Source organism: Labeo rohita, chromosome 7, assembly GCF_022985175.1.
Source record: "Labeo rohita strain BAU-BD-2019 chromosome 7, IGBB_LRoh.1.0, whole genome shotgun sequence".
Classification (NCBI taxonomy): domain Eukaryota; kingdom Metazoa; phylum Chordata; class Actinopteri; order Cypriniformes; family Cyprinidae; genus Labeo; species Labeo rohita.
In genome coordinates this window covers 32,833,498-32,849,827 of record NC_066875.1, presented here as the reverse complement: position 1 = coordinate 32,849,827, position 16,330 = coordinate 32,833,498, and the positions used below count along the sequence as shown (strand labels likewise).

General features: G+C 38.4%; 1 protein-coding gene across 1 annotated transcript in view; it reads right to left on the bottom strand.

The window, feature by feature from the left end:
* Positions 1-1,672: 1,672 nt before the first annotated feature.
* herc1 (HECT and RLD domain containing E3 ubiquitin protein ligase family member 1) overlaps positions 1,673-16,330 on the bottom strand; it is a 51,962-nt gene continuing 37,304 nt past the window's right edge. The window contains exons 50-78 of the mRNA XM_051113922.1: positions 16,083-16,296; positions 15,526-15,731; positions 15,305-15,432; positions 15,085-15,221; positions 12,985-13,185; positions 12,768-12,898; positions 12,430-12,641; positions 12,209-12,329; positions 11,951-12,097; positions 11,693-11,794; positions 10,583-10,756; positions 10,161-10,478; positions 10,000-10,065; positions 9,760-9,885; positions 9,170-9,308; positions 8,891-9,072; positions 8,610-8,765; positions 7,720-7,842; positions 7,495-7,597; positions 7,210-7,379; positions 6,948-7,086; positions 5,589-5,758; positions 5,313-5,482; positions 5,045-5,210; positions 4,872-4,948; positions 4,531-4,783; positions 2,861-3,013; positions 2,415-2,720; positions 1,673-2,334 (exon numbers count right to left, since the gene is read on the bottom strand). Of these exons, the coding sequence (XP_050969879.1) occupies positions 2,149-2,334; positions 2,415-2,720; positions 2,861-3,013; positions 4,531-4,783; positions 4,872-4,948; positions 5,045-5,210; positions 5,313-5,482; positions 5,589-5,758; positions 6,948-7,086; positions 7,210-7,379; positions 7,495-7,597; positions 7,720-7,842; positions 8,610-8,765; positions 8,891-9,072; positions 9,170-9,308; positions 9,760-9,885; positions 10,000-10,065; positions 10,161-10,478; positions 10,583-10,756; positions 11,693-11,794; positions 11,951-12,097; positions 12,209-12,329; positions 12,430-12,641; positions 12,768-12,898; positions 12,985-13,185; positions 15,085-15,221; positions 15,305-15,432; positions 15,526-15,731; positions 16,083-16,296 (4,776 nt within the window). The 3' untranslated portion in view covers positions 1,673-2,148. The remainder of the gene's footprint in view (positions 2,335-2,414; positions 2,721-2,860; positions 3,014-4,530; positions 4,784-4,871; positions 4,949-5,044; positions 5,211-5,312; positions 5,483-5,588; positions 5,759-6,947; positions 7,087-7,209; positions 7,380-7,494; positions 7,598-7,719; positions 7,843-8,609; positions 8,766-8,890; positions 9,073-9,169; positions 9,309-9,759; positions 9,886-9,999; positions 10,066-10,160; positions 10,479-10,582; positions 10,757-11,692; positions 11,795-11,950; positions 12,098-12,208; positions 12,330-12,429; positions 12,642-12,767; positions 12,899-12,984; positions 13,186-15,084; positions 15,222-15,304; positions 15,433-15,525; positions 15,732-16,082; positions 16,297-16,330) is intronic.

The following is a 16,330-nucleotide window of genomic DNA, read 5'->3' as shown; positions in this document are numbered from 1 at the left end:
ACGGTAGTATATAGTGAGAGAGAGTGGTCAAAATTAGCAAGTTAACGCCGGCGATTTTAATTTTTCCAGTTTAACGACCTTAAAAATATTTAACGCAGGGGCGGGGCTAAGGTTGGCCACCTCACTAAAAGCTGTTGCCTTTCTTTTTTTTTTGACTTTAAGTGCGTTTATTTAGTCGCTAAATGTCATTACGATCACATCAAACGGGAGACTTTTCAGACGCGCAGTGTTGTCAAGTCTGTGGTTTTCCCGCGGAATTAACACTGTTGTCGCGGGTTGTTTTTAATTTCCGCGGGGTGAAGCGACCCTAACGAAATATTTAGCCCCTAGGAAACTCCGCCAAAAAAAGAAGGAAAAAAAAAAACAAGAAAAAAAATTTACCCGTGTATTTTACCCCCCGGAACGCGATTTTTTTTATACCGGGGAACCCTCTCGAAATGTGATTTGTTGTGTAAACCTGGCAACCCTGCTTTAGCGTCAGGCGCTAGTCAGAACAAGCGCGGGAAAGGTACAGGTGACAAGGGAGCTCCAGTAGAACAAATAAGCTAAAAAAAAAAAAAAAAAAAAAGAGGAAATCAATAACTTTTGTAGCTTTAAGGATTCATCTATATTTAATTTAGTGTAGTGTTTGATAACTTTATTCAGTTTGTGTATATTTCCTACTTGCTGAAGGGCACAGATAAACAATGGGTTTATGTGAAGATTGTTCTACGTTCAATTAAATTAGAAGGTATTTTTTTTTTTAAGTCTAATAAATGTTAAATTGATAGCTCTCAATTATATTGTAATATTGAATGGCTGTAATCAATGATTAAATATTAAGAAAAAATCCTTGAGACATCAGTGATTGGTAAAATCAATGACACTTTGTCATTTTTTTTATTTGTATTTTTTTTTTTTTTTTTTTTTTTACAGATGTTAAACGTGTAGTGTCTTTGTTGTTTCTACATTAATTTAAAGATTGAATGTAAAATTATTGCAATATAAAAGTATATTTAAACTTTAATTTTAGGTGGGATTAATGATTCATATCAGAAAAAAATGTATGATTAATTAGTTAATTTTTAAAAATCTATTGACAGCACAAATATATATATATATATATATATATATACACATATATATACAGTAGTCAACATTTCAAGTGAATCAAAAAAGTTAATCAAGTCCTAAGACAAGAACAGGTATTGTTTTGGCTTTATATATATATATATATATATATATATATATTATCTAATTTTTAATTTCCATTAACATATTTTAGACTGTTAGGTTTTAGAGTTTTCAACAATGCATTTATTTGAATATAGTAAAAGCAGTAATAATGTGAAATGGTCATTAAAAAAAAAATCTGTTTTAAATAATTTTTTTTTAAAAAAATCATTTTGGAATATTTGCTCACAAATGATTTTTTTTAGTGTCGTGCTATTTTTGTGAACAAGTTTTTTTTTTTTTTTTTTAGTATTCCAAAGTTAAAGTTAAAAAAGAAAAAGTTTAACAGTTAAAAGAAAAGAAATAAGAAGCATTTATTTAAAATAGAACTCATGTTGCATTTAACTGTCACATTCAATTTAAAGTGTCTTTGTGAAACAGAAGTAGTAAAGAAAATATTTTAACCTTTTTTTTCCAGGTCATTTTGGACTTACATCTGTGACCAATAATGCATCAAAAATGTGGTTTCAGATTCAAACATTTATTGCATCTGACATAAGAAACCTGGTGTAGGCGGTTCAAAAAATTCAAATAAATACAGATACTCAATGTAAAACAATTTCCTAATGAAGCATTATACACAATGTACATTTTTTTTCCTTTTTTGTCATTCTATACATTTTTTTTTTTTTAAATAAAACACTTTCATGCAGAACATCCTGAAAAAGGCAAAGCCAAAAGAAGAAAAGTGGAGAAAGACTGCGCTTCAAAGTAGAGAAAAGGAATATACATCGACACATGTGCGAGTGTGTACATGTGTGTAAACAGATTGTGCGGCCCACCCAAGTTCAGCTTAACTGCTAAGAAACGAAAAGTGAAATAAAAACACTTGATTATGTGTTTAAGATGTATATGTGAAAACATCTGTAATCATAAAAATCATAAAAGCCTTAGTCCTACACAGCATACACTGTGTTGACGTGTGCATGCAGGGGGTCAGTAATCTGTGTCCGACCCCTCTGCGTTGTCCACATTTCGGGAGAGCATGTAGTTGTCCATGTCGATAGAACGGCAGTTATTAATCGCGTAACGCAGCCGCTCCGCCATGACCGATTGGCTAGAATAAGGTGGGAGGCGGAGCTGGAAGAAACACGTCTGTGAGGTGGGAAGACTGTCATACGGCTGAAAAACAGAGAAGAAACACATTAGTATATAAACACATTAGCCGCTAACCCACTGGCTATAAATGTCCACATTCTTACCCGGTCCACCTTCATGATCTGGAACCTCTGGGATATGTCAGCAGTGTTAGCTGGCAGACGGGAGCGTCCCGAGACGAAACGCATGAAGAGGACTCTCTCCTCATTGGAGAACTCCTCCAGTGTCTGCCAGAACCACTGCACCAGCTGTTGCTGCTCATCCACTTCTCTGTACCGGACCACCTTTTTCAGGACCTCCACGCTGATCTCCGGCAGGCCACACACCATCTGCTCCAGCTGCCGCGCTGTTAGTAAGGAGAGCAGGGGAACAGGCACGATCCAGGACATGCCCTCGCGCACCGCCGCCACCTAACACAGAGGGGAATGCAAAAGAAGAGATGAATAACAGGATCAGATGACAAGTCATTATCCAGGTGTGGATACACTTCCGTATATTCAAAGAAAGAATACACTGGTTTAGACACAATTGAGAGTCGAGTTGAACACACCTGGCGATCCATTTCATGCAGGCGATACTCAATGGCACGTTCTACGTACTCCTTCCTATTGGAAAAGGTCAGAGGTATGCTGTTTCCTCCGGGGATGATGGGAACCATTTTCCCATCAGCGCTTTGGCCAACAAATGAGTCCAGTGGAATCATCTATATATAAGACAAACCAAATTAACACAGAACTATACACTAAGTAATGAAGCCAAAGAAATTAAACAAAAAAAAAATTCCCTTGTGAACAAGCGTTGAAGTTGGCTTAAAAAGCCTTGTTTGAAAGTTTAAAAAGCAGTTGCAAAAGCTTGAAGTTTAGACAGATTAGATGGATGTTTAATGTGATTTAGTACATAGCATGATTAGCATGTTTTTATGTTTCTAGCATGATTAACAAGTTACTAGTATTTTGATAGTATGTTTTCAACGTGATTAAGAAGGTATTAGTATGTTGTTTGAATGTTTTTAGCATGATTAGCATGTTACAAATATGATTAACAATTTACTAACATGTTAACATGTTTCTAGCATCATTAGCAGGTTACTAGTATGTTGCTAGCATGTTTTTAACATGATTAACAAGTTACTAGAATGTTGCTTGAATGTTTTTAGCACGATTAGCATTTTACAAACATGATTAACAATTTACTAACATGTTAACATGTTTCCAGCATCATTTGCAGGTTACTAGTATGTTGCTAGCATGTTTTTAAAATGATTAACTAGTTACTAGCATCTTGCTTGAATGCTTTTAGCATTTTGCAAACATGATTAGCAAGGTGCTAACATGTTTCTAGCATGATCAGCAAGTTACTAACATATTAACACGTTTCTAATATGATTTGCATGTTGGTAACATGATTAACAAGTTACTAACAGTTACTAACAGTTGCTAATATGTTTTAACATGATTAGCACGTTCTTAGCATGATGCTAACATGTTTCAGGCATCGATGACCTGTTGGGTAACATGTTATTAACCTGTTTCTAGCATAATTAGCATGTTACTACCATGTTGTTAGCATGATTCGCATGTTACTAGCATGTTATTATGATTAACAAGTTACATTTTTAACATGTCACTAGCATGACTAATGTTAGTAGGATGTTGCTGACATTACTGGCAAGTTGCTAGCATGTTGTTAACATGTTTTTAGCATCACTAGCCTGTTGCTAACACATTAATGCATGTATTCAACATGAATAGTACGTTGCTAGCATGTTTATAACATGCTTTATATCCTAGCCATTAAAGTGTTTTTAAATGCTTTGGCTCAAAATTCATACCTGATAAAATGTTTTACAGCTTGAGATAACTAGAAAAATATTTTCATTATCAAATTTTCTTTTCCTTTTTTTTTTTTTTTTTTTTTTTAAAAAATTAATATCAACGACTTTTCCAAATCTAAAGATCAAACTGTTATCCAGGTTTTCTAAGGCTGTGGAAGTCCTGGTTCTAACAAAATAAAATTTGTTAAGGGAACACATTAAAATAAGTTCAGCTTAAATCTCCATGTTTGTTTTAAAAGCATATTTTAAATCATCCGAAACCATCCTGGAGCTACTTGGAACTGTCTTGAGGCCCCTGGTTAAGAACCATTGAGTATTTAATTCCTATGATTGTCCTCTATAACAAAACAGAATAAAAATATTTATTTTATGGGTGTTTGCTCCACCTCATGGAAGTTCTGTTCTGTGATGCCACTGTCCTCCAGGTGTAAGATGCTGTTGAGGGTCTGAACGTAGAGCAGGTCCACCTCCTCCAGATCCTCAAGGGTGAGAGGAATACAGCACAGCTGCTTCCACACCATTGGAGCGAGATGCAGGTCTAAAGGCTTCTTAGTGCGAATGGCTACTCCCATCAAAATACCCAAGAACTTGAATTGCAGCAGATGCTCTTCCAGGCAGGCCGAGGGGTTCAGCAAGAACCTAAAAGACACACAAAGAGCAAGAAAACCTGATGAGTTTATTCATTTAGTGGAATACAATATTCAGGCAATCGTCTGTCAGCACTCACCTGTCTCGGTTGTAGCCCACCTCCGCTGCGGCGTTGGGAGAAGGGATGACAAGGTCCACTACTCCTGTCTCCAGCTCCTACACAGAAGTGCCCCAATTTAACACTCTTGTCATTGTTCATAAGGCATGTCATTCAGTGAGAGCTGAGCTGTAATGGTAATGTAAACAGTATACCTGACACATCTCTGTGATTGTGTCATCAAACACCCCTCCAGCGTCATCTGCCCCCTCTCCCACGAGCTTGACTTTCCAGGCTCGGGACGGGAGCCTCAGATCAGATGCGTTTAGTTTCACAACCTGCCTGGCGATCTGCACAAATATGGGCTTACACTTCCTTCCTCTGAGAAAACAGAACAAAAAAGGGAAAAAAAATGATTTAAGAAGTTCTTATGTTCCAACTCCAGTGTCCAGTGTTCCTGCTGCAATTCTGAACATGACTGACCGTGTAGAGATTCTTTTGACTGTGATCTGTGGGCCGTAGTTCTTCCCTTGCACCATGGTTTTCCCGATGGAGCGCACCATGGGCAGTGTGTAAACTCTAGGGGCCAGCAGGGGCCTCAGCTGACCCTGGACTATACCCCATGTACCTGCATTATAGCGTGACGTGCAGCTCTGAAACACAAATGATTCATGATTGAATCAGACAGTGTTCATGGAGATTTTTCCCTCAACAGACTCAGCATAAGGAGATGAAGTGATGCAAACATGACATGTATACCTGGTTGTTGGGGCTGAGGTTTAGCAGTCTCCATGAGGAGTACATGAGGTCAGAGAAGTGGTAGAGCAGGCGCAGTCGGGCTCTTAGAGCCTCCATACTGACCTCTCTTAGGGCACTGTACTGTGGAGGCACACACACGGGCAAGCCCAGCTGCAGAGGCACTGAGGAACCTGAACACAAACACCATCTCAAACACCTCATTTTTACAGAATCACTTTAATCAAAAGACTGATTATTGTACATTTTATTTTTTTAAATAAACATATGTATACATGAAAACTTATGTAACATAAATGAGGAGGCAAAGTTCTCACGTTTAAGTGTTTTTGTTGTCCCAGTCACATTTTCTTGGTTAAATAAACATTACTTACACTACCAGATTAAAAATCTATATTGTATTTTTACATTAACAATGTAATTAATAGGTTAAACCAAGTATAAATCATTACTTTAGGGTTTTTAGGCATTTATTTCAAAATAACTTTTGTAACAATTTTAACAATATATTTTATTTAAACGATTATATACACTACCAGTCAAAAGATTTTAAACAGATTTTAACAGTAACTGCTCACCAAGCCTGCATTTATTTGATCCGAAGTACAACAAAAACAGTACAATTTTGAAATATTTTTACCTTTTAAAATAACTGTTTTCTTTTTGAATATATTTTAAAATGTAATTTATTCCTGTGATTTCAAAGCTGAATTTTTAACATGGTAACTCCAGTTACATGATCTATTAAAAAGAATAATAATAATAATATAATAATATTCTGATTTGCTGCTTCAAAAACAACAATTATTATGTTGAAAACAGCTGAGTAGTTCAGAAGAACAGCATTTATCTGAAATACAAATCTTTTAAAACATTATTAATGTCTTTATCATCACTTTTGATCAATTTAAAGCATCCTTGATAAATAAAAGTATTCATTACTATATTTAGCTTTGAACACAGGAATAAATTGCATTTTAAAATATATTCAAACAGAAAGCAGTTATTTTAAACAGTAAAATTATTTGACTTTCCTCCATTCGTTCTCAATTACCCCTCACCAAACCCACTGCATGATTTAGGAGGTCTGTTAAAACTCAGCGGGCTCAGGGGAGGTGAGAGAGAGACATGGACTCCTGCTGTCGTTGTTGGACAGTTTTACTTTAGAAAAACAAGTGATTTATACACTTTTTAATTTTATATTTTATAATATTTGCGTTGTTTTATTTTTGTACTATGAATTTTTTTCTCATCCAATATTTTGAGACATGTCCCTTGCCTCCTCAGAAGAAATGCCCCTGATATATAAAGACAGTCAAAGTTAAAATAAGCCTAAGCAAGCCAGTGTATTTGTGTCTGTACCTGGAGCACGTGGTGGTACAGGTGGTGCAGTCCATGCTGCACTATGGCAGCGGCCTGCGGATATCTGCTGGATGTTTTTGCCTTGTAAAGCACTGATGAGGGTTGGCTCTCTGACATGGTTGGTGTGGCCCAAGCCCAGCTAATAAAAAAAAAAAATAACAAAAAAAATTATAAATGTCCATGCTATTGTTCAGATAATACATAAAACCAATTGAAAATGGGGAACATAATTAGTTTGTTAGTCTCCCTAGTGAAGACACACCTGTCCTTCTGAGTTGCTCCCCCAGGCATAAACATCTCCAGTTGATGAGAGAGCAAGCGTATGTTCGGCCCCAACAGCCACATCTTCTATAAACACAGTCATTAAAGCAGGGACCTGCTGAGGCCGGTTATGATTTCGTGCTCGACCCTCCGGGAGACCAATCAAGCGATCTGTCACATTAAAGTGAAAACAAATATAAACACTTGACTTGCTTTAACATTCAGCAAAGAGTTTATAGAAGTGTCAAGCTTCTCCCTGAGACAAGTATGTCTGCAGATGACCTACCCTGTCCAAAAGTGTACACGTTTCCATCTTTGGTTAGAGCTACAGAGAACTGTGTGCCACAGGCCACCTTCTTTATTCCAATTCCACACAAAACATCCACTTTCTATAAAATAACAAACCCACACACTTAATTAGGAGAAGACCAAGAGTTGTGTTTATGACATGTAATGTTTAATGGTGTATGCTTGTGATGGTGTTGTCACATTATTGCGTCATAAGTTGTACCTGTGGGGAGGATTTGGCTGTAGAGTTTCCCAGTCCCAGTTTGCCATAGTCTCCATCTCCAAACGCCCAGGTGGTCATTCCATCAGCCGACACTGCCAAAGTGTGATTCAGCCCACATGCAACCTACACACAACCATGTTAGAATAAACATCAGATAAAATTATGTATATGTGCAGAGCCATTTAAGTGTCCACTCTGAGAATATGGGAATCAAAAGCTAATTTAAACCTGGAAATAAACATTTATTTATATAAATGTGCCTTGAATGTGTCAGTTGCGTTGCTGTCTATGCAGGGTCACAAAAACTCTCAGATTTCTTTAAAAATATATTAATTTGTGTTCTGAAGATGAATGAACGACATGACAGTGAGCAATTAATTTTTGTGTGAACTATCTCTTTAATACATTTAATATAATGTCAAACATATAATTTAAAAATCTAATAATATACAGTACATATGTGACCTTGGACATTTTTTAAAGGGTCAATAAATAAGCTTTCCATTGATGTATGGTTTGTTAGGATAGGACAATATTTGGCTGGGATAAAACTATTTGAAAATAAAAAAATAATCAAAATATTGAGAAAATTTCCTTTAAAGTTGTCCAAATGAAGTTCTTAGCAATGCATAATACTAGTCGAATATTAAGTTTTGATGTTTTTATGGTAGGAAATTTACAAAATATCTTCATGGAACATGATTTTTACTTAATATCCTAATGATTTTTGGCATAAAAAAAAGATCATTTTGACCCATACAATATATTTTTGGCTATTGCTACAAAAATACCCATGCTACTTATATGACTAGTTTTGTGGTTCAGGGTCACATATATACTTTCCAACAGGGCAAAAAATTTGAGGACTTATAAGAATTATAGTTTCTTACCTGGCCAACCTGGTGGCCTTCCAGTGCACTTACTCTCTCTGGTAACTTTTTGTTAGAGGTATTTCCAAGTCCCAGTCTGCCATAATCTCCATTACCAAAGGAGAAGAGCTTTCCGTCTGCAGTCACCACCGCTGAGTGTTTAAATCCACATGACATCTGGATACAAACATATTATGATGAACTTGCACAAACTTCATAATTTATTTCTTATAGAAGAGGAGAACTGGAGAGGCATCTGGGTTTGTTTAAGAGTTAGGGTGAATTTGAGAAGTGTTTCTGACCTGCACGACCTCCTCTCCCTGCAGTGCCTCTATCTGCCTCGGCCTGCGCTGTCTGTCACTGTTACCATGGCCCAGTTTTCCGTAATCTCCATCTCCCCAGCTGAACACTTCGCCGCTCTCTGTTAAAGCCATCGAATGGCCATCAGACCCACAGGACGTTACTAGCTGGGTCACCACAAATCCTGCACAAGCACACATCCCACTTGCTGTTAACACTTTCAGGGTACTGTAACATACATAACAAAAGTCATTCAGAGTTTGTGTGTGATTGCAGCATGCCTTGCAGAGCAGATATGACAGTGAGGACATGCAGATCGTCTGAATTTCCTTGTCCGAGGCGGCCATAACTGCCCTCTCCACATGCAGACACTGTTCCGTTAGCCTGGATCACAAATGTGCAGTTCTGCCCACAAACAACCTGACAATAAAAAAAATGAATTAAAAAAACTCATTTCTATTTATTTGTTTGTTGTACAACAACATGACATTAAAAATAAAAATCAAACTTAAAAGGATATCCACCCAAAAGTGAGAATTCTGTCATTAATTGCTCACCCTCATTTCTTTCTAAACCTGTGAGACCTTTGTTCATCTTTAGAACACAAATTTAGATATTTTTGATGAAAACAATGTCCTTAATATCTTTTTGGGCCTTGAACGTGTCAGTTGCGTTGCTGTCTAAGCAGGGTCTGAAAGTGTTTGGATTTCATCAAAAATATCTTAATTTGTCTTCTGAAGATGAATGAAGGTCTCACGGGTTTGGAACGGCATGAGGGTGAGTAATTAATGACAGAATTTTCATTTTTGGGTGACCTATCCCTTAAGGAATATGTATGTGTGTGTGTGTGTGTGTGTTTATGTACACTCACCTGTTGGGCCTGAGAGAAAGAGGGAGCAAGAGTTGGCACCAGAATGTTTCGCCCAGCCTCGGCGAGCTGCCCATGCCTGCCAGCACCCCATAAAAACACATCACACTTTCCTCCAAGGTGCCAGTCCTTAAAAACACAAAATGAAAAACCTCTGAATATCTCCTTTGAATTTTGTGCAATTATGTATATATAATATTTTTTAATAAATGTATCTGCGTGTTTTTTCTAGTTTGCTCTTACCTCTGGTCTGGAAGTGGCCCATGACATGATCTGCTCATCCAAACCAGACACCCACTTGCTGTTGTCCTGTGTGCAATTTTATAAAAGGCCGTGACAATCATGAACAGCAGTTTTTCACCATTAAGTCATTAAATATGTCATTTTCATGTTTTTTCTCCCACCATGAGCAGTGCCAGTTTGTCTTTGGCTACGGGCTCCAGGTCCGGAACAATGAAAGACTCAGGAAAGGTGTGTCCGCGTGCGAGGGCTTCAGCTGTTTTGACAGTGGTGGAGAAGCAGTGAAGCCATGCCCACTCGCTGTTGGCCCAGGAGCTGGGGGAGGGGGTGGAGGAAGAGCCAGGCTCAGGTGGGCAGTGGGCCAGGTGAGGTGGGACAGGAGGGTGACACAGCAGAGCGTCCAGCTGCAGACCCACCGCCAGAGACGCCAGACACTGCATGTAAGGACTGTGGACGAGCTGCTCTCCGCATACCACATGAGGCTACAACACAAATAAACCAGGTATAAGCAACAGGAAATGATTTTTTGCATTTTTACACAAACAGTATTTGCTAAAATGATATCATATTTAGTAGTTGTGTGCACCTTCTCATACGCATACTGCTCCTGAAGCATGATGGGAAGTCTCTCCAGGAAGGCTCTCATGCATGGAGCCATGTTCAGTCCCACAACACCCTGCTTTTTCAGCGCTGTGCGGCAAGTGGCTAACACGTGATTGGTTCCCATTGAGTCTGCTGAGCTATTAACGACCAGCACATCCTGCAGAACAAATAAATTTCTTAATTAACATCTTTTTTGAAAATTTTCAACAGAAATGGGCACCAATCGAAACATACAGTTGAGGTCAAAAGTTTACATAGACCTTGCAGAATCTACATAAAGTTAATTATTTTACCAGAATAAGAAGGATCATACAAAATGCATGTTATTTTTTATTTAGTACTGACCTGAATAAGATATTTCACATAAAAGATGTTTACATATAGTCCACAAGAGAAAATAATAGTTGAATTTATAAAAATGACCCCCTTCAAAAGTTTACATACGCTTGATTCTTAATACGGTGTTGTTACCTGAACGATCCACAGCTTTTTTTTTTTAATGTTTTTATGTTGTTTATGAGTCCGTTGTTTGTCCTGAACAGTTAAACTGACCACTGTTCTTCAGAAAAATGCTTCAGGTCACACAAATTCTTTGGTTTTTCAGCATTTTTGTTTATTTGAACCCTTTCCAACAATGGGTGTATGATTTTGAGATCCATCTTTGCACAGTGAGGACAACTGAGGGACTCATATGCAACTATTACATAAGGTTCAAACGCTCACTGATGCTTCAGAAGGAAACAATGCATTAAGAGCCGGGGGGGTGAAAACTTTTTAGATTTAAAGATCAGGGTAAATTTATCGTTTGTCTTCTGGGAAACATGTAAGTATCTTCTGTAGCTAAATGAACTAAATGAAAAATAAAAATACTTGGGCAAAATAAGAAAAATGTACACACTCTCATTCCATTCAAAAGTTTACATCCCTGGCTCTTAATGCCTCAGTTTTCCTTAATATAACTGTTTTGTTTAATGAAAATAGGGTTAATAAAATTGGAGTTAAAAAGGCAACATCTCTAGATCTTTGATTAAGAAAAAAACTCACTAAAATAAAAGAAAATTAAATAGAATTTAAACATTTAGCAATGTTTTACCTTTGAGCGATTGGAGCAAACAGCTACACCTACATCAGGGATCCAAACTGTGCTGTGAATTGCTCCAGATCCAGCAACTACCGTCTGCAGCACTGATCCATCCTACATGTATCAACACACACACACACACACAACAAATGTATCATCATGAAAACAGTATACTGAATCCTTTAGTTAAATAGAAGTTAGGATTTTTTTTTAAGATTGTAGGTTAGCCCGTATGCATTTATGAAGTGTGTGTCCATAGCAGACACTGACCCGCAATGACCAGATGTTTAAAAGTCCGCCAACCCCTCCAGACACAAGAGCGAGCCCATCTGGACTGAACGCTACTGTCCGCACAGGAGTCATATGACCCTGCAGCTGGAACACACACACTGCTCCTTCACACCGCTGGGGGTCCAGCTGGACAGAGATCAGGGAAGTCACATAACACACATAAACATAAATACTAACTGATTGGGAAGTACAGATAGCATTAAAAGGTTTTTAATCTTATATATATGGACACATTACCATGAGTTTGGATTTGGATTCTGATTCCCACCAGGCATCAGGGCAGGCAGTGCTGGACTGCGAGTATGAGGAAGGGTCCTGCGGTACGGTCCACACAGATACAAGACCGTTCTGACAACATCTGTGAGACAAAGATTTTAAGTGCACCGCCCTCAATGTTCAATACAGCACAACCGGATTCAGTTCTAAAATGTACTAGAATACATTCTGTCTGGACGTACGTGGCAAACAAGTTGAGAGGTTTAGGTCCCTGACCAGGCAGGCTGCACCAGGCAACAGCATTTACAACAGCAGGATGGGTGATACTTTGCAGACATGTCCAGCTTTGACCCAAACCTGTCCCTGACCCTGCCCATAAACGCACAATCTCCTCTTTCGCACAGCTTAATAACACTTGCCCACCAGGAGCCCAGCGCAATGAACTAATGCTTTCCTATAATCACAACACACAAAGAGAGAACAAAGATTTGACTGTCAGTAAATTGATGAAGTCATGTTAAAGTACTTATCTGCATGCTTTTGTATGTGTCAGTTTATGATGAATCATGATGACTCTAACCTTATGGGCATCAATAACCACCACAGATCCATTCTCTAAAGGCTCCTTAGAGCCAATCAGAAGCTTTCCATCAGCATATCCGACTGCAAAGGGACGGTCCTCACTGTACCATGCGATTTGCATCACAGCCACTGCCGAGAAGAGCAACAAACACGAATATGCACATGAAAGTTTCCTAAAGTAGTCTTGTTCACAGTTTCATAAAAACCGTCAGTACCGTCTTTCCTGAAGCAGTGTTGGAGTTCAGTCCTCTGCATATCAGAATCATCAAGAACCGCAAGAAGTCCCAGTGTCCCATCCATGCGACCCACTAACAGCAGCTCTTGAGGCTCCCCGCCCCACAGAGACCCTGCCTCCTCTTCTGGCCAAGCTAACGACGACACCCAATGAGGCTGCAGGTCCAAAGAGGCCTTCCCACCTTGTGTACAAAAACACAAAACACACATTAAAAGATTAGTTCAATCCAGAATTAAAATTTCCTTCCAATTTACTCATCCCCATGTCATCCAAGACACTCATGTCTTTCTTTCTTCAGTTAAAAAAAAAAAAAAAAAAAAAAAATCAAGGTTTTTGAGGAGAACATTCCAGAATTTTTCTCCATATAGTGGACTTTAATGAGAGACAACAGGTTGAAGGTCCTAATTGCAGTTTCCATGCAGATCTACACAATCCCACTTCAGGAAGTACTGACCCAGTGTTTACAAAGCGAACATGCAAAGACTCAAGCACCCTTTAAAATAAAAATGATTAAAACAACGATGTCGGGCGATTTCGAAATTGGAGAAAAAAATGAGATGGAGTTTTATGGAGTTTCACGTCTACGTCTTGCATGACCTTTCCATCATGAGTATATAATGTCATAGACGCACATTGCAGAGCTAGTGCAAGATGAGCAACTGATCATTTGCAAAGAGATTGATTGACAGGCGATCTGACCAATCCTAATGCCGAATCCGCCATTCTGTCCGACAAACAAATCAGACACGAAAGTAGATCAATTTCAGTAGACTTAAACTTGAAAAATGTTCGTATTGACGTCTTTCAGTGGTTGAAATAAAATACATTAGGTTGTTCATTCATGTTTATTTTGTGCTTTAAGTAAATACAAAAAGATGATCAGTTCATGTGTTGCTGCTTGAACTGAGGCAACACAGCGATCTGTCATGATACATTAAAGAGCCACAAAACGGTATTTATTGCTTGAATTTCTTTAAAAAAAAAAAAAAAAAGATGAAATTTTAAAGCTGAGACCTTGTTTTAAACCAGATGTAACCTGCTCTGTCTTGTCTGATGGCACGTTGTCAGTTTCCTCTTTGCTCCGCAATGTTTTTTTTTTTTTTTTTACTGCGTGAGAACATGGTGTGTAGTGTGAGAGCGGCACTGTTTGTTGGACATAATAGCAACTAGGGAAGGCAGGTTTTTGCGAAGGGTCAATTGTGGTTAAAAAGCATATAATTTTTTTTTTCTTTTTCAGAAAATGAAGATTATTCCTCAGCTGGGATCATGTAGAGCCCTTTGAAGTTGCACTGAAACTGCATTTTGGACTTTCAACCTGTTGGTCCCCACTGAAGTCCACTATATGGAGAAAAATGCTGGAATGTTTTCCTCAAACACCTTAATTTCTTTTTGATTGAAGAAAGAAAGACATCCTGGATGACATGGTGTGAGTAAATTATCAGGAAATTTTAATTCCAAAGTGAACTAATCCTTCAAAGATGCGCCAATATTAAAATTTTGCTTAATATTTATACGCCAATAATTATTTTATACGTTATGACTGTATTAATTTAAAATGCATATAACAGAATTTTCTCAAAATAAATGAAAAACACTGAGAACTTCTCAGCTGTTTCAACTACTACAAATGAATTTAAGCATTGCATAATGTACAGTATGAAAAACTGATTACAGTGTAAATTAATATAGTTTTTACAGATTCAAGTGAGCATTAGATGAAAGCACAGATAATTTAAATGTAAAAATAAAGCAAATGAACAGCACAATTAAATATCCAATATCAACCAATGCTAATCAATAATAATACAAAACTCTATATTAATATTGACACACACTACAGTTCAAATATTGGGATCAGTAAGATTTTTTTTTTTTGAAAGAAACTAATATTTTCTTTCAACTGTGTAAAGTTCATTCCTCATGAAACATGTTCAATTCAGCGATATGCAACTCTACTAAAGACAGTATTATTATTCAGCTCAATTCAAATCAGTGTTGATTCAATTCATAATTCAATTTGTGTTGATGTTGCAATATTTGTGAATTGTGAATAAAGTGATGTTGACTGTGAGCAACTCACCATTGACTTGCCAAATGTTCACTACTTTTTCCATGGCTGAAGCCAAGTACTTCCCACTGACACTCCAGGCCACTGAAGCCAAATTTGGATCACCTGGTGACCCCAGATTACCTATACACTCTTCTGAAGCGTCATCTCTGAAAACAGACACAGAAGATCATAAACATCACATTTCAGTAGGTGAAGAACAGACCTAATTTGAAGACAGATAGGAACTCACGCTTTATTAAAGACACATGTCTGCTGTAGAGTGTACAGGTTTTTGGTCACGTTCCAAATGCGGACCGTCCCGTCATTTCCGCTAGTAGCCAGAAGGCCTTTTTTACTACACCACCCACATGTGATCACCTATGAGATTAAATGATTGAGCATCAGAAACCAACCATTAGATTAAATCCATACATTAAATGTAGCAAACACACACCACTGGGGGAGTCATACCCTGCTCTGGTGGGCCTCGAGTTTGAAAGTGGGCCACTTCCGCAAGTCTCCTGCCACGTCAGCGAAGGTCTGCGGGCGGCTCTGGTTGTCTCGATCGTGAGCCGCCAGTGTGCGCACCAGCTGCTGCGCGGCCCATTGGCGGTGCTGCGACGAGAGCCGAGATGAGAGACAGCACGCCGCCAGCGCATTTGCCAGCTCCAATGGGCCTACAGCAAGGGGGGCACAGGAGAGGTGGGCATAGAGAGGCGACAAAAACCCTGCGACGACCAAGCAGAACAAAGCCAGGCCGCAAGCGAGATAAACATACACACGTGCACACACACACACAGAATGAGAAAAAAAAATAAGACAAATTAAAATGGCGGTGATTGGCGGCAAAGGCTGTGGTTTTCAGGCTGCAACACAACAAGCTTCATCTAACAACCCCTCTGCTGCCAAAACAAACAAACCAAATCAGATTTATGAGATTTAACTGAACAAAACAAAATAATAACAAAAAAAGACTGAAAAAACACAAATAAGCAGCTTATCAAGCAGCTGGCTATATGTTAACTAACCTCTTTTTTCCAGTTCAGCTTTATCATAGCCGTGTCGCAGCCTGGCACCTTTATCGGCAAGCAGGGCTACCAGTGCCTGGGTCACCACGAAATTGGGCGACGTCACCAGCTTGTTTTCTTCCGCCACTCCCCTCAGGAAACTGGGCAGGAACTTCCTCTGGATTGGATCATCTACTGTGGTCAGATTCATCCCGGTGGCAGCTGATATCAGATTCTAGAGGAAAAGCAAGGGAGGGTGAGACATGAAA